Source organism: Lutzomyia longipalpis, chromosome 1 (assembly GCF_024334085.1).
Source record: "Lutzomyia longipalpis isolate SR_M1_2022 chromosome 1, ASM2433408v1".
Taxonomy (NCBI): Eukaryota; Metazoa; Arthropoda; class Insecta; order Diptera; family Psychodidae; genus Lutzomyia; species Lutzomyia longipalpis.
Window position 1 is genome coordinate 16,820,568 of NC_074707.1, and position 22,387 is coordinate 16,842,954.

The 22,387-nt window shown below is 36.3% G+C and overlaps 4 protein-coding genes and 1 non-coding gene across 5 annotated transcripts; 1 reads left to right on the forward strand and 4 right to left on the reverse strand.

Moving 5' to 3' along the window:
• Positions 1-1,890: 1,890 nt before the first annotated feature.
• Positions 1,891-1,964, reverse strand: Trnat-agu (transfer RNA threonine (anticodon AGU)). The gene has a single exon. It is a non-coding gene; the product is annotated as a tRNA-Thr (tRNA).
• A 7,469-nt stretch (positions 1,965-9,433) lies between these two features.
• Positions 9,434-13,370, reverse strand: LOC129793616 (ADP-ribosylation factor-like protein 8). The gene is made up of 4 exons (XM_055833769.1): positions 13,107-13,370; positions 12,547-12,701; positions 12,314-12,475; positions 9,434-11,004 (listed from the first exon to the last, which is right to left on the reverse strand). The coding sequence occupies exons 1-4, from the start codon at positions 13,227-13,229 to the stop codon at positions 10,884-10,886; spliced, it is 561 nt and encodes a 186-aa protein (XP_055689744.1). The 5' UTR covers positions 13,230-13,370; the 3' UTR covers positions 9,434-10,883.
• A 682-nt stretch (positions 13,371-14,052) lies between these two features.
• Positions 14,053-15,200, reverse strand: LOC129793623 (pre-mRNA-splicing factor ISY1 homolog). The gene is made up of 4 exons (XM_055833782.1): positions 15,110-15,200; positions 15,015-15,037; positions 14,331-14,943; positions 14,053-14,267 (listed from the first exon to the last, which is right to left on the reverse strand). The coding sequence occupies exons 1-4, from the start codon at positions 15,110-15,112 to the stop codon at positions 14,112-14,114; spliced, it is 795 nt and encodes a 264-aa protein (XP_055689757.1). The 5' UTR covers positions 15,113-15,200; the 3' UTR covers positions 14,053-14,111.
• Positions 15,201-15,221: 21 nt separating this feature from the next.
• Positions 15,222-17,738, forward strand: LOC129793630 (replication protein A 70 kDa DNA-binding subunit). The gene is made up of 5 exons (XM_055833795.1): positions 15,222-15,394; positions 15,481-15,728; positions 15,795-17,073; positions 17,265-17,459; positions 17,525-17,738. Exons 1-5 carry the CDS (start codon positions 15,350-15,352, stop codon positions 17,636-17,638), a joined length of 1,881 nt encoding a protein of 626 aa, XP_055689770.1. The 5' UTR covers positions 15,222-15,349; the 3' UTR covers positions 17,639-17,738.
• Positions 17,653-20,927, reverse strand: LOC129793640 (bifunctional purine biosynthesis protein ATIC). The gene is made up of 3 exons (XM_055833806.1): positions 20,762-20,927; positions 19,394-20,585; positions 17,653-18,445 (listed from the first exon to the last, which is right to left on the reverse strand). The coding sequence occupies exons 2-3, from the start codon at positions 20,483-20,485 to the stop codon at positions 17,765-17,767; spliced, it is 1,773 nt and encodes a 590-aa protein (XP_055689781.1). The 5' UTR covers positions 20,486-20,585; positions 20,762-20,927; the 3' UTR covers positions 17,653-17,764.
• Between the last annotated feature and the right edge of the window lie 1,460 nt (positions 20,928-22,387).

A 22,387-nucleotide genomic window follows, 5' to 3' on the forward strand; every position in this document is an offset into this window, starting at 1 on the left:
GGATTTTATGTTGGCAATTCAATTCTTATGTAGTTATATATACATACATAATCAAATGTAAAAGTACTAAACCTATTAAAATGTATGTATGTATGTATAATACGCACGTATGCCTTTGAATTAATCCTACAAGGTGGTCAACAAGGGCCAAGGTGTGATCTACTGCAACAGTCATGGTTCGCTTGTTTGTCACTTAGGGCTTAATATGATACTAACTGGTGGAAAAAAGATAATCCGAATTTTCGATATGTAGATTTCCACAAATTTTCATCAAAATCGGTCAAGTAAGATTTTTTACAATAAATGAAAATTTTAATCAAGGTTGCTTGAAAGAAGATGGTTTTCAATAGTATACTGTAATAACGAATTCAATCATATTTTTTAGATAAGTACGTAAATAGTCAAACATATTCAACAAAAATTAAATTAATGACTCTAAATTTTCCTGATTTTCCTAAATTGACAAATGTCTGAAATCAGTTAACGGTTGTTGAATTCGAATTAGCAGCTTTTGACAATTTACTTCTAACGTTTGAGATTTTACTTACGTTTTATTTTCTTATCTTTTATGGTTCTTTTTTTAAACAAGTGACTTTTATTTTGTTATTAACTATCGCTTATTAACTATTACAACGACATTATTATGTTTCTTTAAACTACTAATTCGACGGTTTTTTTTAACGTTTGACGTTTCTCTTCGGCAAAATGTCCAACGTAAAAAATAACGTATTTATGTATAGTTTATGTTAAAGACATTACATAAAATTCTACACTATTCATAAATCATGCTAAAATTTTTAATGAAAGCGCATTAATTTGCTGAAAGCTCCTCAAATATACCTAAACAAATTACAGATTCAATTTGTTGTATAATCATATTGAAATTTATTACATATCTGAAATACCTGGGATTCTTCGGTGCTGTAAACTGTAAGGCAGCACAAGACGAAAAGAATGAAAATTATATTCAAACCCTCCCGAAAAGAACATAGTCCGTGAGTTATGAATAAAATATGAATTTGATAGCGCTTTGGCTCAATTGTCAATGGCATTGGGGGCTTTTGTTTTCACTTTCATACCATGGCGTACATCACGCCGCAAGACTCCCGAATGATTTTCTTTGTACAAGAGATTTTTCTCCATCTCATTACTGTTCTCTTCATCTTTTTGTGTTTTTTTTTTTGCTTCGCTCAAGAAGATTGTATTAAAAGTACTTTGACAACAATTTATCGGCCAATGAGGCTCTGAGTGCTCCGCCTTTGGCCAATCGTTGGGCTCTCAAGAGGCACGTTTACACCTACACGTCGTCATGGCAACTTGTTTATAAACCACGTTTTCTCGCGAAATGCATTTTTAAATTCAGCACGGTGTACACATTGCCTTGACTGATTCAAATAAGCATAATAAGTTGTGTATAAATGCAATTTTTTGTACTTCTTTTTTACTTCAATTGCAATTTACTAATGAAACAATAAAGCTTTCAACTGGGCTGCTCATAAAAATCAATTTAGAAAATTATATTATTTGCAAAGTATGCAACCCTTTTGGATTACCTACATAATTTAATCAAATTATACATAATAAACCTGTAGAGGTTTTTATATAAAAATCTTTATAACAATAACAATAAACCTTAAGTTACAGTACAGACGTACAAATTTTTATTTCCGTGCTTCGTATAAGGACTTTCTTACATACAAAGGTTTAGGCTGTTGTGCGGAACCTCAGTGTAAAGTATTAAATTGAACGGATTTAATGGATATTGGAAGTTCAATAATTTTTTTTTTCGAAAAAGCGCATAATATAACTATCAATACACCACAATTCGAATTTAATGAACTTAATTAAATATTATCTTGAAATAAAAAATTACTTTTCAAAAAAATGTGTAGGCTCCGGCGAGATTCGAACTCACGATCTCCTGTTTACTAGACAGGCGCTTTAACCAACTAAGCCACGGCGCCTGAAGCCTAAATAAAATTATTTTTAATTTTATTTGGCAGCCAACGAATTTTAAAAATAGCTCCGAGCGATCACAAAATTATATAAAGCGTTGAGTTGTTTACATTGTCACCACCACACATGTTCTCTGTTTGTTATTTACTCATTTTGATCACTTTATCGAAGACGATTTCCCCAATATTATTAATTTTCAAATAAAAGATTAATGTTGAACTTTCTCAATTGTTGGGCCTGGGGTGCAGTGGATAGAGCGCTTGAGTGCGCATCCAAAGGTCGCCGGTTCGAATACAGAACCCGGCAACGCGCCCCATCCGCCAACGTGCAATTAGATCACGTTGATCGGTTGGATCAGGAGATTGATACACTCCTATCCGTAAAATGGCCCACACGTGGTAGTATCTAGCAAGGCCGCCCACTACTTCTCCGCAAGGAGAACAACAACATCATATAGGGCGGCCGGCCCTGTTCCTATATGGGACGTAGCGCCAAAATATTTTTTATTATTTTATTTTTTTTCTCAATTGTTGAAAATATTTTACTTAAAATAGGTTAGCAATTATTTAAATTTATTTTCAATTAAATAAACTATTTTATGCTTACTCTCCCATAATTGGCAGGTATGGAAGATCAATGAAAATGCTTTCGACAATCGTCACTGTGTGACAAATTTATGCTTTTACCAATCTAATAAACACATCACCTATCCATTATTAATTGACAATCGCCATCTATTGATGCTGAATTGAATGCAAATTCTTCTTGATATTTACATTTTCCTATCTTTTACTCACAAAACTGCCAAGAAGTAATCAATCAGGAACTCCTCACACACCTGACAATCACCTCATTATCGTACATCAACTGACGCAATTATCAAAAATATTTATTTTTTTTTAATATTTTCCTTCCAAATTTATAGACAGAAAAGTCCTTGAATTGATATTAGTTAAAAAAACAGTTTGTTTAGCACTAAATGGGAATTTAGAGAAAATAAATAACAAAATGCACAGTGCAATAAATAAAATGCATATTGTGCCATAGCAAGAGAGTCCAATGGACATTTATAAAGTCAACCTCGTATAATACATTTTAATTTACACGAAATGTTTGAAATTCTATCAGATTATATTCACACCTCTCTTAGGGTAAACTATATACAATGTACATATACATATCACTCGGACACCGGACTAACGAATACATTTATTTCCAAAGACGAGGCCTGAATCACTACCACTTTTCTCTTTACCTTTTATTCCTTTCTCAGTATTTCTGCGATTTCTTCGTGTCTGTTCAAAAAGTTTTGGGATTGAAGAAAATAGGTAGGTATGTATGTATTGCGTTATATGTAGTTATGTTGTATTTGGTAGATTTTTTATAAGCATGCGAATTAGATGAACTAATGCAAAATAATTATTTTTGGGATTTTCCTGACGAAACTATTCTCTTTCAAAAAGATTTATTAAAAATATATTCCAAAATTTATCAAACTTTTACACTACATACCAAATAATCAGCTAAATGAACTTAATATCAATATCTGACTTCATATCAGAGGCCACCTACAAAGCCACCCCACTCCAAGTGAGACAAAAGAATAATTTGTCTTCACGACATTTTGCAAAAAAAAAATCCCAATCAGATTCCAAGAAATCGCCTACAGTAGATACATTCGTATATAGCATGTAAGATTCTCATTAAAATAGCCTTAAATCCCTCCCAAAAATACAACACTAATTAATTACACTAAACTCCTTCTTCTTGGACCTTCAAACTCACCTGATTTAGGATGAATTGAGAGAGCAGAAAAAAAAGAAGGAATAAAGTGAAAAGACGATGGGAAGTACAGCATTTTGGTTCTTCGCCCTTTATTACCCTCGCAAAAGGAGAGAATTCGACTCTTGTCTTTGGTGCATTCTTCGTTTTGTGTGCACGAAAAGACATCAGAAGGGAACCCCTGAAATGACCAGCATTTGAACAAAAGATGTAACCTGACAGCAAACTGGATGACACTCTTTTGCTTTTGTAATTGTGCCAGTGGTGGTCCTATCACTTTGCCCTATACCTTTTTCTTTTATTTTATCAGAGCATTGAGTGATATATTGATCCATTTTACCTCACTATGGGCAACTATAGGTAGCTACGAGATCTCTAAGCATACAAACAGAAAATCAAAAACGATGTTTTTGTATTAAAATTGAGATCCTTACAAAATTTATTTAATTTTAAAGATAAACTTAGATTTAAAGAACGTGTGTACCTGCTAAAGTTAAAATTCCAAAAGAACTGGATACATAAATTTTGGTTTTAGCATCAATCATAAAAATACTAAATAATTCTTATACATTGAAATCAATAAGAGAAACAGGGCCTATGTCTAATTATTTTATAAATGATTTACCACAAAATCGTTGAAATTCAAGAGTTATTTAAAAGAAATTATAAAAGAAAACATTTTTTTCAGAACTTTTCATTTTATTTTAGTCTTAGAGTGTACATTATTTTCCACAAGTAGGACCAACTAAACCACAGTCTCCTCTATTTCATTTTCTATTTAAAAATATTTTAATTTTTAACACTTTCTTTAATACAAAAATTTTCTAAAAAAACATTATAAAAAATGAATCCAAATCAATTAATTTCAATGGGAAGAGACATGTTGATCCTGGTAACCTTTTCTTTACAATCAAATACATAATAAATTCATTGGAATGGTGAATACAAAAGTTTAAATTAAATTGAGAAACAAAAAGAGCAATGGAGAGAGAAAACCGAAAAATATTTGAATTAATTAAATCTCCACTGTACACGACAGCGATCCACCTTCTTCGTGGTGTGACAACATTTTTTCTTCATGTCTTCCTGGAGATATGTTGCATCTCTTGAGCGAGTAGCTGCTGTTCCATACACAACACACAACATCCAAACGACACATTGTCCATTTGGCCAGTGTGCGCGAGTAAAGTGGACACGGTGTTGAAGACGAACAACACTGTTTCGTACACATATGTATAAAGGAAAAACGTGAAGGACTGAAAAATGTATTCAATTCCAAGTATCAAAGAGATGTGTTTAATAGTGTTTCTGGTTAATTGGCCACAACATACACTTCATCAAAAAGGACGTAAAGGAAGAAACAAAAATTTTCAGAAATCATTCTGAACGATTTCTCAAGAAATAGCACAAATTATGCTGATTCTCTGGTTTATCTCCTTGAATGGATATTTTGAATTTAATGTCACAGATACGATGCAATTAAATTTAAAGAAATTGCTCTTTGATGCTTTTTCATCTCAATTTGATTAAATTTATGCTTCTTTGATTGAAAAGTCTTTTGATTTATTTTATACTCACAAGACCCGCCATGTGAGACTTCATTGCTGCATACTGTAGCATAAATCCCCTTGAAGAATTTCATACAAGAGAGGAAATGAAAAATATACATGGAGAATATTGATTAGCCCCATCGTGTATTCATAATCAAATTAGCTATCAACACCATAATGTCAATATTCATTGCAAAAATTTATTTTATTTGCTTTATAATGTCTTTTTCCCGCCTTTGTTTTTTTTCGGTGGAGCTCCAGTTGGATAATAAAAAACTTAACATTAATAAAATGTACACATTTATACTCAGGTAAACGTGTATTTGTTGTGTGGAGACATTAAAGATGAAAAAAAAAAGAAAGGTAAATTCAGCAGGGACTTTTACATATGTCGGCGTTTTGGCAAAAACAATTACATACGACCGATTGTGAATATTAAAATTGGCGGTTGTGGTGCATAGCTCAAAAGCTGTCATGAACGTTAAAAAAAAAGAATTAATGCACCACAATTTCCTTTGGTGCATCACATCAAAGGAAATGAACGCCATTGATGATTCCGGGGGTTAAAATGAGCAAATAACATTGCGATGAGTTCGTGAGAAAATACTAAGCATTCACCATGCTACGTTCACGCAGCACAAAAATCAATTAAGCATCAATTAATTTAGCAGGTGCTAATAAATTGTTTTACGTCCACATATCTCGATGGAAGAGTATTTTCACAAGTTGGCGCGTTCCAGGAACTAATATATCTTTCACCTCGTATTTCTCTGGCAAATACAATTTTTGGAGCGAACGTAAAAAAAATTGATGGCACATCAAATACCGGGAGACTCCTTTTTGGCACATAAATTAATATTCAATGCAGTATTACTTACATTTATTATTTTTTCTTGCAATCACTCCTGGCACGGGGGCTCGTACTTTGAATTCTCACTCCGCATATAACTCATTCCACGCTGCGCAAAGAAGTATGTAAGTTCCTTTGAGAAAGAAAGGTGTAACAAAATCACGGCATGGAGGGATTTTTCATCTGGCCTTTGTGGCATTGTACAACGCGCGATATTACCCATGATCCACTGACCAATGACAGAATTGGGTGGCGATGCCCAGAGTCAGTGAAGAAAAATTTCGTTATGCCTTCCAAGAATTCACGAGACGACACAAAAGGAATATATAATTGGACCAAAACGACAAAGCCAAACCAAGCTATTTGGTGAACGCATATCTCACACTGAGTGGGAATGTCCTTTGAATGCTAATAGGCATCTTTCCTGGGTGGCTTCCTAAGCAGACAAAACAATGTCATATCCATCTGCACGTATACCTATGTAGCTGTTTTTTTTCCATCACAGATGAATAACTCGTCAGAATATGGCGCAATTCCCCTCTAGAATGCTTCACTGTAATAAAGAAAAATTACATTTGATTCCTTTTTTCCTCAATTTTCTTCAATCGGGTTCGTCGTCTAACGTTGAAAAAATCATTGAAGTCTTTCGTTAAAAATTCATACTTCACGCAGAAAAAAAGCTTAAAAATCTTATAAAACCGATTTAGTAATTATCTCTTTGATATTCCACAATCAAAAGGCTAAAAAGGAGCATAATTTTAAAGCTAAAAAAGGAAACATGATTCTCGTGGAAGATTAAACCTCATATCCGGGACCCTCCGCACAGATTTCCGATCAACCACAAAATGCATTAAATGTATTTAAAAACACATGAAAATTCCAAACAAGTTGCTTTGAATACCAAATAGGACTCGCTTCTTTCACCAAAAGGCTTTGCAGTCAAGCCTTTACTTTGAGATCATAATTCAATTTCAACAATTGTTCCCTGACAAATTTCTACTACAACTTCGGAATGTTGAATTGCTATTTAACATATGTAATTTCAATTAATTTTAAATTTCTCGCTTTATTTTAACTACCAGTATTACTTTGGCGCACGACACCTCACAAAAGGTACAAAACTTTCTTCGTCGCCACGCGGAGGGTTGTGTTTCAAGTTTCAACCGTTTCAACGAGGAAAAATCGAAGAAGAAATTATGGAAAAGAGATAAACAAACATTTAGGAGATAAAAATATTTTTTAAGAGGTTTATTCAATTTTGCATGGGATAAAACTTCAATGAAAGAAATAATTGGAATATGCGCGTAATCTTTTAGACGATTAAGCAGGAAGAATAAATGGTTATAAAGACTATGATTTTCCATACTAAATGGCTGGAAAAAGCAAGAAAATATTTCCTCAGAAATGCTTAAAATAACGTCAGTAATTCTGTTCTTTTTTGCCTATTGAATATTGAAAAACTTGTCTAATTCAATTAGTCCCATTAAAACAAATCTCATTGAAAAAAAAGTTTGTATTTTTTTTAATCTATCGCAACGGTCCATCAAAAAAAAAATTTTCATAATGAAATGAATAATCTCCTTATTGTGCATTTACCTCCCACGAATGTGAGCATACCGCGAATTGTCTTTTGCCTTGAAATTCTTCTTTATTAAATGTATTTTACCTGGGTGCCTATATGTGGACCAGAATAACGAACGATATACAAACTAAAACTGTAGTTTGAATGAAAGAGAGTACAGTAATTATTTACTCTGCGATACTATTAATCATTTTCCTAACAACTATTGGTGGTTATCTTTTCTTTTTTAAAAAATTTCCCCAAAATAATTAATCATAAATGGGTACCTTTTTTATCCGATCTCTTCTCTTCGACGCGTGTGTGAGTAAATAAGACAGAAATTCACACCTTATTTGGAGATTGATCTACACGACTAGTAGTTTGGGTCACTGATAAAACATTAACTTTTCTCGCCAATCATTTCCTCCTGTTGAAGAATCATAAAAATATAATATTCGTTTAAGGAAGGAAAAATGGGGCAAATTAATCAATAATTCACGCGGTAAATAGTTTTGTAAAAATGTCAGGATCAGAGGTATCCCATCACGTGCTTCTTTTATTTATTTTTTCTTCAAGAATGCTTTTGGGTAAGTTCGTATTAAGAGCATTTCGTTCTACCTATTACGATGCAAATGATCCACTTTTGTGGCAATCATCGATCATCAATCAATCACTGCTGATAGTGACATGGGGGTTAAATGGGATAAAATGATGTATTGTTGCTTGATGATCTCCGCGCAATGTTGTCTTCGCGAGGTGTTTATGGGCAGACCGTTTGGCCAAAATTACTTCGTGGTGAGGAGGCACATTTAAGCCGTTTAATTGGCTGTCTGATGTGTCGATTGTGAGACTCATTGGCGAGATGAGCTTCAAATTGAATCAAACGTGTGGATTTAAGGTGTGCGATTCAATCTCTTCCTCCTCCAACTTATATCTCATTTTTCATCCTTTTTTTTCTTCCTTATTGGCAATCAATGAATGGGGAGCTTTTACCTTCAAATAAATCTTGTCTTGCACGATGGCAACTTCATCAACCTCCTGGAACCATTGCAATGGGCAGAGAATTGCAAGGAAATTCCACATTGTGGATGAAAAGAAAGAATTTCCAGCACATGTCTCTCTGTCAACGTGATGGTCACACCGAGTCACATCTTCACAGAACTTATCCCATTTGCAGCAGCAGCGGTAAGAAATTAAAAGTGTTGGCGAAAGGGACCGCGCACGTTCACGTAAAAAAAGGTTTATATTTCTTTCGTATGAACAAAAGATAATAAACCACATTTTTAGGGGAAATTCAACTTTTATGAATTAAATTCTGTGACTCATAAAAAACTTCTTGGCTTGTGAACAAAACATTTGATGGCATGAATGAGTTGGAGAAAAATATTTAAATTAATTTTAAAGCGAAAGTTTCTTATCGTTATCGATTATCGATTAACATTAGCATTAACGATTATCGTTAATGCTTCAAAGGGACAAGAAACACAATCATGACGTCATTGCTTACATTTTTTGAATAAATCTTTAATTTTTTCCGGCTAATTTTTCATTTCTTTTCAGTCTGTTTGTCGATTCCACAAAAGTTAGGAAAGACGTTTTTCACGTGCACCATTTCCTATAGAGGAAAAGCATAATCCATGCAGGTTTGAATAACCTCCTTTTCCGATAATTTTACTTTAAAAAAATCGTTCAAAAAACACCAAAAACATGACACAAAATTTTAATCTTTGTGTGTTTAGTTAAAAAGTTTTATTTTTCTCAATCTATTTTAATGCTTCTCATATTATCTTGCACATAGTTGTAAGTTGAAAATTTTGGTTTTACATTTTGTTTTAATAGCTACGTTTATAATATTCATACGTTTTTTTTTTGCTTTTAATCATGCCCAATAACAAACATTTTTTGTATATAATAATAATTGTAATTTTTCAATAAGAGGAAAGCCACAAAGTCTATGTAATCGCACACGTACACTTTCTCAAAGAAATCCCAGAATTTACTCATTTTTTTTTCATTCTCATTTTGGGTGTTAAAAACGTGATTTATTTGGGAAGATATTTGCTTAAGATCTTTTTAAATAAATTCTGCTTGCTTCTCTAAGGCTTTCATTTATAGAGAAATATACAGAATATTGAGCTCTTTTTCCCCTCCACTAAATTGTAATGCTTTGAAAGTGATGATGGCAATCCATAATTATACATTTTCTTTATCCACAAATAATCACCTAATTTAAAACAAGATAATATTCATATACAAAAAAAACTAAATCTTGTATTTGCATAAAAGGTATATTTTATAATTTTTATCTAGAATATTTTCGTTCTTACGCTATTTTTCACTTTTTTTTCTTTTAGTTGTGTGTAAAATAATGGTAAGTTCTCCCACATTTTCCCCTTTTTATCATGCCCCACCCACCCTTTCTTTCACCCAATTCAACTTCTTATATGTACACATTATCAGTTGAGGCTTACAAGTAACAATTATTATAAATAAAAAGAATTCCTATTAATCTTGAGAGTGTGGAAAAGCAAAATTTATCGCCTGAAATTCCATTGAAAATTTATTAGAAAGCCTATCTGAGGATTTTTCCTCATTTAACTCCTTCGAGCTTTTTTTCCAGTCTGATTATATTTCCAAATTACATTTTGCATTTATTTTCCATGGAATTTTCATTTTGAAATTTACAATTTTTAACTCTTTTTCTTCCAAATAATGAAATTTAACTAAAAAGGCAAAAAATCTGTATTTTTTTTGTAATATAAAACAAAAAGAAAATTTACGTAAAAAAACAACATGTTGTGCCATTTGAAGAATCATTTTCAACAGACAAAATCCTTTCAATGCTGTGCTCTTACAATGCCAAGATAAAATAAAAAACAAATCAACAAATAAAGAAATTAAAAAAAAAACATAAATGGAGTTGAAACTTTCTTCTTTTGCAAAGGATTTTTTTCCATGATCCTCAATTGCGTGTCATCTCAACGTTTCTTATAAGAATGGAACTCCCTTCTCTAAATTACAATCATAGTTATAATGTTTATTTTGTGAAAATCATTTCCACTTGACTTTCTCCACTCTCTCTCTCTCTCGCTCTGCTCTTCTCTCCTTCCTTAATCGCACACACAGAGATCCTTCCTCTCATTTCAAAAATTGTAATTCACTACACCGCATATTAATATCCTCCTTAACGGCTTTGACTTTTCGAATGGGCAATGAGCCACTGCAGGGTTATATCAATGTTATCCTTTTCCTTGCAAGAAATACTATAACAGCAGATCTCTCGGTCTTGAATTGTGGCCAAATTCCTGCAAAAAAGACAATGGACGTTGCTTAAATTTACAATCAAGGGATTATGGGAGCATTTTGAGGATATTTTCTTATCAGAAATAATGTCTTTTCGTATCCGTAAATTTTTATTTTTATGTAAATCCTAAACAAAGTAAATAATTAAAAAGAAAATTTTAAAAAAGCCGCAAATTCGTTAATATCCGGATATAATTTACACAATATCGGGTGATTTGAAGGGAAATAAAACAGAGTTAAAGGTAAAGGGAAAATTTTATGAGACGCATTTAACCCTTTAAGGACCGTAAGTAAGCTTTGGGAAGTAATATGTTCATAGGTATGTAATATATTGAACGATAAATCTTTTACCTGACGACGACCAGAAAATAGAAAAATTGATAATTTATAACAGACAAAATATAGGGACTACATTTTATTTTTCATTAAATTTTTTAAAATCAATTTTAATGATTTAATTAGTTTTCGACTAGCCTTTCTTGCAATTCTAGCTTTTTAGCTGTGATTCTTTCGAAGTTTTCCACGGATATCGTTTAATTAGTTTCTTTAAATGTAAAGAAAAATGTATTTTAGGAGAGACTAGGATTTGTTCAAATAAACTTTGCAACGATGCCCTACTCCGTAAGAAAGTGTTAGCCAATGAGAACGCTTCGATCGAATTTTTAGCCAATCAGAGTTTTCTTCGAACCCCATATTCCCTTAACGACCAATAGAACATTTCATTCCCATAGATCGATTTTGAAAATGCTTAATTTTTGCGTAAAAAATGCAAAAAAAGAAAGACCATTAAAACGCCTACAGTATAACCTCGCAAGGTTCAATCAAATATAAAATAATAACTCGTTTAATTGTTTTAATTTTAAGAAAAGTCTTTATCCATAAGCTATAAAGATGATTAAACAATGCATTGAATAAAAATTGTTCAACAAAATCAAACTTTTATTTTCTAAAAGACATTTATTTATTTTTTATTTTAATAGAATAGAAAATATCTATTAATTGAAGGTGAAAAAACGACCAATAATCTCAATTTCTAAAAACGATAGGAGTTAATATTAAATCACATTTGATCATTAACCTTTTTTAAATTAATGATTTCCGCATTAATGTGAATTGAGTCTCTAAAACTTCAAGCCTTTCAAGCTATAAACCGTTCTAGATTTTTCAAATAAAAAGTTAAATTTTTATTACATTATTGTTATCCGCTGATTTTAGAGAAATTCCTTATCAAAAATAATTTAAAACATTTTCCGTGGAATACCATAAATCATAGAGAAATTCGTCATATGCCCCAATTCTGTAGGTACTTACATTCTCTCAATCAGTCCAGGTTCGTCAAGAGCACCAGGAATGTCGCGTTTGTTGCCTAAGACTAGCACAGGGATGCCCGAGAGCTGTGGCTTATCCAGCAGCGAATGCAGTTCATTGCGGGATGCTTCCATCTTGTCCAGATCAGCAGCATCCACCATGTATCTGCAGAATGGTCAAAGGAAGGACTTTGTGAGCTAAAAGCTAACAATGAGAAGGCGAGGAAATGTACTCACACAATGGCATTCACTCCACGACAGTATCGCTCCCACATGGATCGGAATCGAGGTTGACCTCCGATATCCCAGACTTTTATTGTGACGTTTCCCTTTGTTATTTTGCGCATGTTGAAGCCCACAGTTGGAATCATATCTTCGCTGAATTGTCCGGACTGGAATGGCATGAAAAATTGAACATTTATGAGAAAGTTTTCTTGGGAATTTTTTTCTCGGGCTCTCTTGAGCGTCAGCTGTTCTCCCAGCAGAAACTTTCTCTGGATTCCCAGCTCTTATCGCTCTCTGAGGGCATCACTATCGTGTTCAGTAGGTAGTCATGGGTTCAGAGGGGGCAAAATAGTGGATTGAGGAGCACTAGATATGAGTGGGAATAGACGATCAATATGTCACTTCCAGCTGGCATTATCAGGGAACGTAATCACTTTGTTTTCTTCCACTAATCCCAACATTGAAGCACCGACAGACCATGAGTCACCGATGATTGGTATTGAGCGCAATTCCCTTTCTTTCACATCTAATTTAATCGCATGAATGGGGGGTGAAAATGCGGAAAAACTCACGGCAATGATATTGACAAAAGTCGTCTTTCCGGAATACTGCAATCCCACGAGTGTTAGCTCCATCTCCTCCTTCCAGAATAAACTCTTGAACCAGTCAAGTATCCGATTGATGATGGCCAGCATTTTTACGAGCTATTTGCACCTTCTATCCTGCACTGTGGTCCCCAGGAAACACGGAGATTAATTTTTATTTTCACAAACGCCCAAAAACAACACCTATCAAAACAAAAGTGTCGACTTTTTGACACATTTTGCAGAGAAAAACTTCTCTAATCTACAATTTTCGTCGTGATGAAATCTGCGGATATTTTCCATGGAAGTATTCCGGACTTTTCAATAATAAGATTTGAACTTTAACGAACTTTTTTTTTGTATTTCGACAGAATTCGTGATTTTCTTGTTTTTTCCCAAATTTTTGGGCATAAAACGTATTTTTGGGGCTCCTGAGGCACTTATGGGTGCTTTGGGACCCCCGGGGAGCTTCTCCGTGCGCAAATTAGGGCCGGCGGAAATTTTGACCGTTGTGTTTAAAATTTTGAAATTTTTGACGGTTGGGGATTTTACACGACTCTCATTTCCCGGAAATGGATTTTCGCGAACTTTTCTAACCAATGATGCCAATCGACGCGGCGTCGCTTCCTGATTGCAAAAACTTACTTCCGGCCGGAAAATTCGGCGGAAAACGCGAGAAAATTGCGAAAAAGTGAATGTGTGAGGGAGACGGATAGCGGTGAAATACATACGTCTCGTTTTCTCTTCAACAAAATGTACCAAAAAGGGCGCCAAATTCAAAAAATTGTCAGAAAAGCATGAAAATTGTATGGGGGCGCTACGAAGGGGGGCTCTGGGGGGAAAATGAATACGGCCATCTGAAACGGGCTGGTATTAGTAGTCTCCGTACCAAATTTCATCGCAATCGGACCAACGGTGTAGAAATTTATAGCTGTACAAGAATGAAATCCTTTAATTATAATTAAAAATTAAAAAATATAAAACTAAATTCATTTAAATTCCATATTTCTCCATCAATTCCTGCTTCTTTTTCCTCAAAAGAGCAGCCTCGATGTCTTTTTGTGTTGGAACTGGGACATGAGCTGTAAAACGAGGTCCTAGGAGCCCCATAGGATCATCATTATCCACTGCTTTTGCTGCCTCATCCTTCTACAATTGAAAAGAAAATTAATTTCAACCCTTAAAACACGAATAAATAATAAATTTTCTTACATCTTCCTCAGTTTTGTAGATATCCTCCTCCTCTTCTTCCGTATTCGTATCCCCACGAGCTTGTTTATCTTTCCACTCAGCCACAGCCTGCTGAATGGCTAGACGTTCTGCCTTCTCCTCCAGAGGCAGGAGAATCCCATCGTCATCATCGCGATAACCATAATAATCCGCATCAATGTCCTTCATGAGTTCAGCACGAGTTTTCCTCGGCGGTGGAGGTGGTTCCTGCTCAAATAGCTCCCGCACACCTGGCAAATCCTTTGCAGCTCCAAAGTATTTGTACCCCCTATTGCCGGGAACTTCCCTGCCTTCAGAATCAAACATCTTGGGACCATAGCGGCGATAGTGGGGTCCACCGAGAGCAGAGATTTGATTCTCCCAGTGACGCTTCTCACGGAGCAACTTATTGATCTCATCGTTCAAATCTCGTATCCGGAATTCACCCAGACCGGCGTTCTGAATCTGAGCGACTTTCTTGGAGATATCCCGGATGATTTCCAGGCGCCACTTTTCGCATTTTGACAAATCTGTGCATTCTGACGCTAGATACGGTCGTCTATCCTTCTCACCACTCTCTGCTTCCTTTGCTGCTCTCCAGCGAGCCAGAGTTGTCCTGAAATCCAAAAGAATTGTTTGAGAATTTACCAGAAAACATAACCTTAAAAGCAAAAATTTCATCCTTACATTGCCTTTTCTGCATTTCTCGCCTGTAGAAGAAAGTAAAATGGATTTATTGTAGTTTTAAAAGAAAATAATTAGTTTTCACTCGTTTTTCTTACCATTTTCGCACAATTTTCTCAAGTTTTTTCCACCTAAACTTTCTCAAAACACCGCGAAACGTAAACAAAAACAAAGCTCACGACTGCCCCCTAGCGGGAAAAAAAAATTCTTATCTGTCAAACTTTGCTAAAGAAAAAGGCGCAAAAGCTGTAAAGAATTTTTACCATTTTCTCTTGCAATTTTTTTCTTAATATTTATTCGCATTTTGTTTGGAAATTCTGTGAAAAAGTGTTCTAAAGATGGATTCTTCAGATTGGCCAGAACTTTCTCGTGGAGCCATTAGGGTAAGTCGCAGTTTTCCCGTATTTTCCCAGAGGATTTCACAATTTGCGAAATTATAACCTAATATTTTTTTTATTTTCTTATCTAGCGACTCATCGATGGGGCCCAGGAACAGCCAGTGCTCCAGATTTTGGGGGCTAAGCTAATTCCCAACAGTGAGAATGAGCGATATCGTTTGTTGATTTCAGATGGGCTGAATTTGCACAGTTACGCTATGCTGACTTCTCAGCTGAACTACATGTTCAAGGAAGGAAGCCTCGCGGATTTTTCCATTTTCCGCCTGAAGCGTTTCAACACGTCCAACATCCCCACAAAGCCTGAGAATTCCATTGGGAGGTAAGTAGGCAGGAGCTGATGATTTTTTTTATAGGGAGAGATTTAAGCAAACTCATTTTCGTGCAGGAGAGTAATTGTTTTGCTGGACATTGAAATTCTCACTCCGGGTGGACAAGTGGGGGTTAAAATTGGAAATCCCGTGGCATTGGAACAGAAACCCGAAGCTGCAAATATGAATGGAGGCAGTGGAAGTGGCGCAGGTGCACCTAAACCTCCCACTGCTAATCCTTATTTGGGAAAAACGACGACGAATAATTTTCCAGCTTCAACGGCTCCTGGTACGCCGGGGAACCAGAGGAATAAAGCCAACTTGAATGATTCTATTTCCTTGGAGAATTCAGTGATCAACCCCATTTGTAGTTTGACTCCGTACCAGAATAAATGGGTCATCAAGGCAAGAGTCACCCACAAGGCTACAGTACGGACGTGGAAGAACGACAAGGGTGAGGGGAAGCTCTTTAGCTTTGAGCTGGTTGATCAGAGTGGTGAGATTCGCGCTACAGCGTTCAGGGATCAGGTGGACAAGTTCTACGATATGCTGGAAGTGGACAAGGTCTACCTGGTGAGCAAGTGCAGCCTCAAGCCGACCGACAAGAGGTTCAACAACACAAAGAATGAGTACGAGCTGACGCTGAACAATGAAACAATCATCCAGGAGTGCTTCGACGATATGGAAGTTCCCACGACAATGTTCAACTTTGTCCCAATCTCCCAGATCACCAACATGGAGCCCAACAGCTTGATTGACGTCGTTGGCGTGTGCACATCGTCTGGGGAAGTTGTCAAGTTCACATCACGTGCAAGTGGACGGGATTTGCAGAAGCGCGAAGTGACGCTGGTGGACACAAGCAAGGCCAGCGTTAATCTCACCCTCTGGGGAAACGATGCTGAGAACTTTGATTGCACCTACCAACCCGTTGTGGCCATCAAGGGGGCACGTATAACGGAATTCGGTGGCGGGAAGTCCATCTCCCTCATTGGGAGCAGCATTATGAAGATGAATCCCGATATTCCGGAAGGGCACAAAATTCGTGGATGGTTCGACAATGGAGGTGCCGAGGATATTGATACGAACATCTCAACACGCACTGGAACCGGCACGGGGATGAAGACAGATTGGGTAACATTCCATGAGGCAAAAATGAAGAATCTCGGCATGGGAGACAATGCTGATTACTTCCAAACGAAGGGCATTGTCCACCTTGTGCGTTCCAACAATTGCGTCTACAAATCCTGCCCGCAGGCGTCGTGCAACAAGAAGGTTGTTGATCAAGATGATGGAACGTATCGCTGTGAGAAGTGCGGCACATCCTATCCCAACTTCAAGTATCGCTATCTTCTCTCGGTGAGTTTTGGTCTTTTCCCTAATTCTTTAGCTAATTTTCCTTGAATTTTAGAGATTATTTTGAAAATTAATTAGCACAAAATAATATTTTTGCTGTAAAATTGCTGACTTTAATCTCTTGAGCTCAATGCCAAGAGAATACGTGATTCTAGAATATTCTATTTGACCTAAATTTCATCGATATTCCGCAGATGAGTATCGGCGATTGGACATCAAATCGCTGGGTGACGTGCTTCGATGAAGTTGCTGAGCAGATAATAGGGAAGAGTGCCCAGGAGATGGGAGAACTCCTCTCCACAACACCCGATGAGGGAGAAGCTGCACTCCATGACATCCACTTCAGCACCTACATCTTCAAGCTTCGCATCAAAATGGAACATTTCGGGGTAAGTACTTTATACACAAAAAAAAAGTTTCCTTTCAGCCATTACGATGGTTTTCCTCTTATCAGGACAATAGTCGCAACAAGATAAGTGTTGTAACTGCAACCCCGGTGAACTATAACGAGTACAATGAGTATCTCATCAAAAACTTGTCCAACCTCACTGGAATTACCGCCAATTGAGAAGCTTCTCTTCCTTTCTTCTTCATTAATTTTTATTCACATTTTCTTATATATTTTTCTGAATTCACAATAAAGGAATGATGTAAAACAAAACAAAAAATAATAATTTGAGGGATGGGAGTAGATTTAGTGATGGAAGAGCCGGATGTTGGTGTGAGCCAGAACCATTCCGTGCTCATTGCATGCCTCAATGACGCCCGCGTCGTTTGTAGAGCCAGATGGGCTAGCAATGTAGGAGACACCCGATTGACGAGCACGATCAATGTTATCCCGGAATGGGAAGAAAGCATCAGACGCTAGGGAGACGCCGGACAATTGACTAGACCAACTAGCACGATCCTCAGGCGTTAGAGCGCTAGGCGCCTTATCGAACATAGCCTCGAATTGCGAATGCGGCATATCCTTCCCTACAGTCCCGTTCACGTAGTTATCGATGGCATTTGAGATTTCAGCCCGTTTCACTCCCTTCCGGAATTGCATGCCCATAACTTTAGGGTGCTGACGTAGCCACCAGTTGTCAGCCTTGTCTCCAGCTAGGCGGGTGCAGTGGATACGGGATTGCTGCCCAGCACCAATTCCAATCACCTGACCATCCTTTGCGTAGCACACAGAATTGCTCTGGGTGAACTTGAGAGCGATTGTGGCAACAATGAGATCTCTAACCGCGGCCTGAGAGAGATTCTTATCTTTAGTCACGACATTCTTAAAGAGACTGTCGTCGATCTTGATGTCATTGCGACGTTGCTCCATCTGCAATCCAAACAAGGTCTTTCTCTCCAAGAGGCAGGGCTCATAGGTAGGATCAATCTATAGGAAGGAAGATTTATTTTTTTAATTAAAATTTTATAAAAAGGTTCATGTACAGGTTTAGGCAAAAAAAAATAAAATTCATTTCTCAAATATGAGATTCTTTTAAAATTATTTTGATATTCTCCAAGTTTGTTTCTAAAACCTTTATGTATTAGTTTAAAAATGTTTCGTAAACTCTACGGGAATTTTAAAATCCGAAAGTTCATTTCGTTAACACAAAGAACGGATTTATGATTCTAAAGATTCGTTTCGCCAATTACGGAAGTTTTAAAAAATCGTTTTGCTATCCTTAAATATGGTTTCGTGAACTGAATCATTTATTTTAACGGATTCGTTGATTCTTAAATGAATTTCTAACCGTTATTTATTTGCATCGTTAACAAGAAAACTTGACTTGTGGATTCTAAATATTATTTTACGAATCCTAAAAATTGAAAATGATCCCAAAAGTTATTTCGCAAATTACTCAAAATTTTATAAAATATTTCTAGACCCTTAAATATGGTTTCGTAAACTGAATAATTTGGTTTCGTAGATTCCAAAAACAAGTTTCTACATTTGTTTCTTGACATGAAAGTTGGATTAATGAATCTTGACTTTATTTTACTAATTCCTAAAATTGTTTCGTAACTTCTTAAAATTTTGTAAAATATTTCGCGATGCTTAAATATGGTTTCGTCAACTTAAAATTAGTTTCGGGAATTCTGAATCTTATTTCTAATTGTTTTTAAATACGAAAATTTAATTTGTGAACCATAAAAATGATTTTAAAATCCAGAAAACTGAATAAAGAAGATCTCCAAAAGGTCTCAAAAAAGTCTCAAAAAACTCAGAAACTTCTTAAGACGTTCGTAAGCTTCAATAGTGCTTAAAATCTGGTAACAAAGTTCTAAAAAAATAAACACTGTTTAAGCACAAAAATACCCAAAAATTAAACACACATACCTGGAGGACGCAGTAAGCTCCATTCTTTTTCTTCTTGAGAATCTCCAAAGCTTCGGGATCGTAGCCCGGTGCAATAATTCCGTCTGAGACTTCACGTGAGATAATCTTAGCAGTGGCCACGTCGCATGGATCGGAGAGTGCAACAAAGTCACCAAATGACGACATACGATCAGCACCACGTGCTCTTGCGTATGCTGTCGCCACGGGGGTCAGGGAATCAAAAATATCATCCACCATGCACAACTGTGCTTGCTCGTGAGATAGCGGTACCCCCACGGCAGCTCCAGCGGGTGACACGTGCTTGAAACTCGTGGCAGCGGGGAGATTGAGAGCAGCCTTCAGTTCACGTACAAGTTGCCAACCATTGAGGGCATCGCAGAGATTGATGAAGCCAGGAGAGCTGTTGAGCACTTTCAGGGGTAGCTCGCTGAGCGTGGTGAAGATCTGAGCTGGCTTCTGATGTGGGTTCATTCCATAGCGAAGGGGTAGGTGGGACACACCCGTGGAGTATTGCTTCCGGAAGAAGTCAGAGATGGCATCGTCGTAGGCAGCGGTGTGCGTGAAAGCTTTTAGGGCCAATCTCTGTCTTGTCTCCAGCTTTGTGTCTCCATGAACTTCAATTTCCTGGAAGACAGCGTCGTAATCACAGGGATCACAGAGAACAGTCACCCTCGCGTGATTTTTCGCTGCAGCTCTCAGAAGCGTCACCCCACCGATGTCAATATTCTCCACGGCGTCTGCTAGCGTTACTCCAGGCTTTGAGACTGTATCAACGAATGGGTAGAGATTGCAGACGACAATCTGAATGAGCTCATAGCCCTGCTTCTGCAGATCAACTTGATCGGAGAGAGTGTCCCGGGAGAGAATTCCTCCATGAACTGCTGGATGGAGGGTCTTTACGCGACCACCCAACATTTCAGGAGCTCCCGTTATATCGGACACATCCTTAACCGCCAATCCGCTCTCACGAAGATTCTTTGCTGTTCCCCCGCTGGCAACTAATTTCAATCCAAGCGACTGCAAACGCTTCCCAAGAACGATCAAATTCGTCTTGTCGGATACACTAATCAAGGCCAATTTACCGGACGCCATTTCGAAATACTAAATCACTGTAATGCGTGTCCTCAACACTCGAAAGATCACTCAAGACTGCGACGGAATGTGTGGCTCCCAACTTGGAGAAATGATCAAGCTGCAGAGACAGAACAGCTTATTTATAAGGCTTGTTTTTCAACCCAAATGAAATGTTTTCCTCAATCAGAGAGTTTTGTGGAAAAATGGGATGAAATGTACAAAGGGTCAATCGACAGGGGAGATAAGGGATCCTTCTGAGTGCTTCGTTGCCCACAATAAACAGTATATACTTACATTTTCTGATAAAGAATTATTATAAAATTTATTGAAATTTACTCTCACTGTGGGGCGATCAATCGGGGAATGTGGATCACACAGAAAAGCAACAACTTGTTGATCAACTTACACCAAAACGTGTCTTTCCCTCTATACCGGCAAACGCGTTAGAATTTAATATTTCATGAAAAGTTATCATTGCATTGAAAGATTCCTTGAATATTTCTTCTTAAATAATAAAAACGCCAAATGTTTTTACGAAATTATTTTAGCAGTATTGAAAAGCATTAATTTGCTAGAAATGTGTCCTTAATGTCCGTTTTATTAGGTTTCCTTAGAATTTGTCAAATAAAATTGCTAAAAAGGCACTTGACTGCCTTTTTTGCACAACAACAAAAATTATTCTGTAGGGGAGACCGGGGTAAAAATAGTCAATTTGCATAAATCCTTATCTGCAGGATTCCCCAAGGGCAAGAAAATTTCCTCGATAGGTCATTCTTATAGGAAATTTCCTGGCCTACAACTTTGTCTCAGACCACTTTTCTCTATCTCCACGGGAAATATGAGTTTTCGAGCTTTTCCTAAACCCTTCCGCTTCTGACTTTTTTTAGACGCGGCGGGTAAATATAGTCACCAATAGGCTAAATAAAGTCGGTCGAATTTTCCGACATTTCCAATGATTTCCCACCTGAGAGATTGATAGTAGTTGATAGCTAAACTTCTCACCTTTTGATCCGCGACAAGGAATTTCACTTTTATACGCACTAAAACAAGGAATTTTACGATTTTCTCAAACACGCCATTTTGCAACAAATGAATAGAAAATATGCCAAAAATTTCGATCTCCCATATGATTTACATGGGATGACTAGATCTACCCCAAGGGGTATGTTTTGATTCAAAAAATTGTAGAGAAAAATCATTAAAAGTTATTGAAGAATACACCTTGGCAATGTTTTCTGTAGTAACACAGCTAGTAAGAAAAATTATCAGATTGGAAAATTACTGAAGGAAAACTTCGGAAAACGCGTTTTTCTCAATACGCAAAAGTTTGGGAAATGGGCCAAAAATCTATTTTCATTTTTAACTCCTAAAGTACTGATCGGATAACCTCCAAATTACTGTCAAAAATTATAGGTTGGTAAGGCTTTGCACCCTAATTTTTTCCGATTTTTCCGATTTATATTTTGGGAGAAATTGGCATTTGAAAATTCCAAAATGACTATTTTTACCCCGGTCTCCCCTATATTTTTATGACCTTTATGAGTCTTTAAAAATATAAAGAAATCATTGTTCTTACCCCACTCAGATAATGCAAAATTGACTGATTTACAATGTTGCAAAATTTGCTTTCATAATTGCCTCATATAATTTACAGTCTTACACAAAAGAAATAAATTAATACAATAAGAAATTGAAGAAAATTAAATCATCTTACCATAAAAACTAATTCAAAAGATTTATGCAGATTGTGAACTTTTTTGAACTTTCAAGCGAAAGTAGAGCCTCTTGAGAGCTTTCATTTGAGCTCAATTTTACTCAAATCAGACACGTTGAAGCTGATTTTCGAGGAAAATTATGCTAACCATTTTGGCCAAACTGCTTTGTCAATGTTCAAACGGGGACTTAACCAGAAATCTATTC

Coding starts and splice junctions, on each gene's coding strand:
- LOC129793616 (XM_055833769.1), bottom strand. CDS start 13,229: ATGCTGGCCATCATCAATCGGATACTTGACTGGTTCAAGAGTTTATTC. Junction 12,702..13,106: donor CTTTTGTCAATATCATTGCC/GTGAGTTTTTCC, acceptor ATGCCATTCCAG/TCCGGACAATTCAGCGAAGA. Junction 11,005..12,313: donor CCTGGACTGATTGAGAGAAT/GTAAGTACCTAC, acceptor TCTTTTTTGCAG/GAATTTGGCCACAATTCAAG.
- LOC129793623 (XM_055833782.1), bottom strand. Junction 14,944..15,014: donor AGAAATGCAGAAAAGGCAAT/GTAAGGATGAAA, acceptor TTTGGATTTCAG/GACAACTCTGGCTCGCTGGA. Junction 14,268..14,330: donor TCTACAAAACTGAGGAAGAT/GTAAGAAAATTT, acceptor TTTCAATTGTAG/AAGGATGAGGCAGCAAAAGC.
- LOC129793630 (XM_055833795.1), top strand. CDS start 15,350: ATGGATTCTTCAGATTGGCCAGAACTTTCTCGTGGAGCCATTAGG. Junction 15,395..15,480: donor TTTCTCGTGGAGCCATTAGG/GTAAGTCGCAGT, acceptor TTTCTTATCTAG/CGACTCATCGATGGGGCCCA. Junction 15,729..15,794: donor CCTGAGAATTCCATTGGGAG/GTAAGTAGGCAG, acceptor ATTTTCGTGCAG/GAGAGTAATTGTTTTGCTGG.
- LOC129793640 (XM_055833806.1), bottom strand. CDS start 20,485: ATGGCGTCCGGTAAATTGGCCTTGATTAGTGTATCCGACAAGACGAAT. Junction 18,446..19,393: donor GAGCTTACTGCGTCCTCCAG/GTATGTGTGTTT, acceptor TCCTTCCTATAG/ATTGATCCTACCTATGAGCC.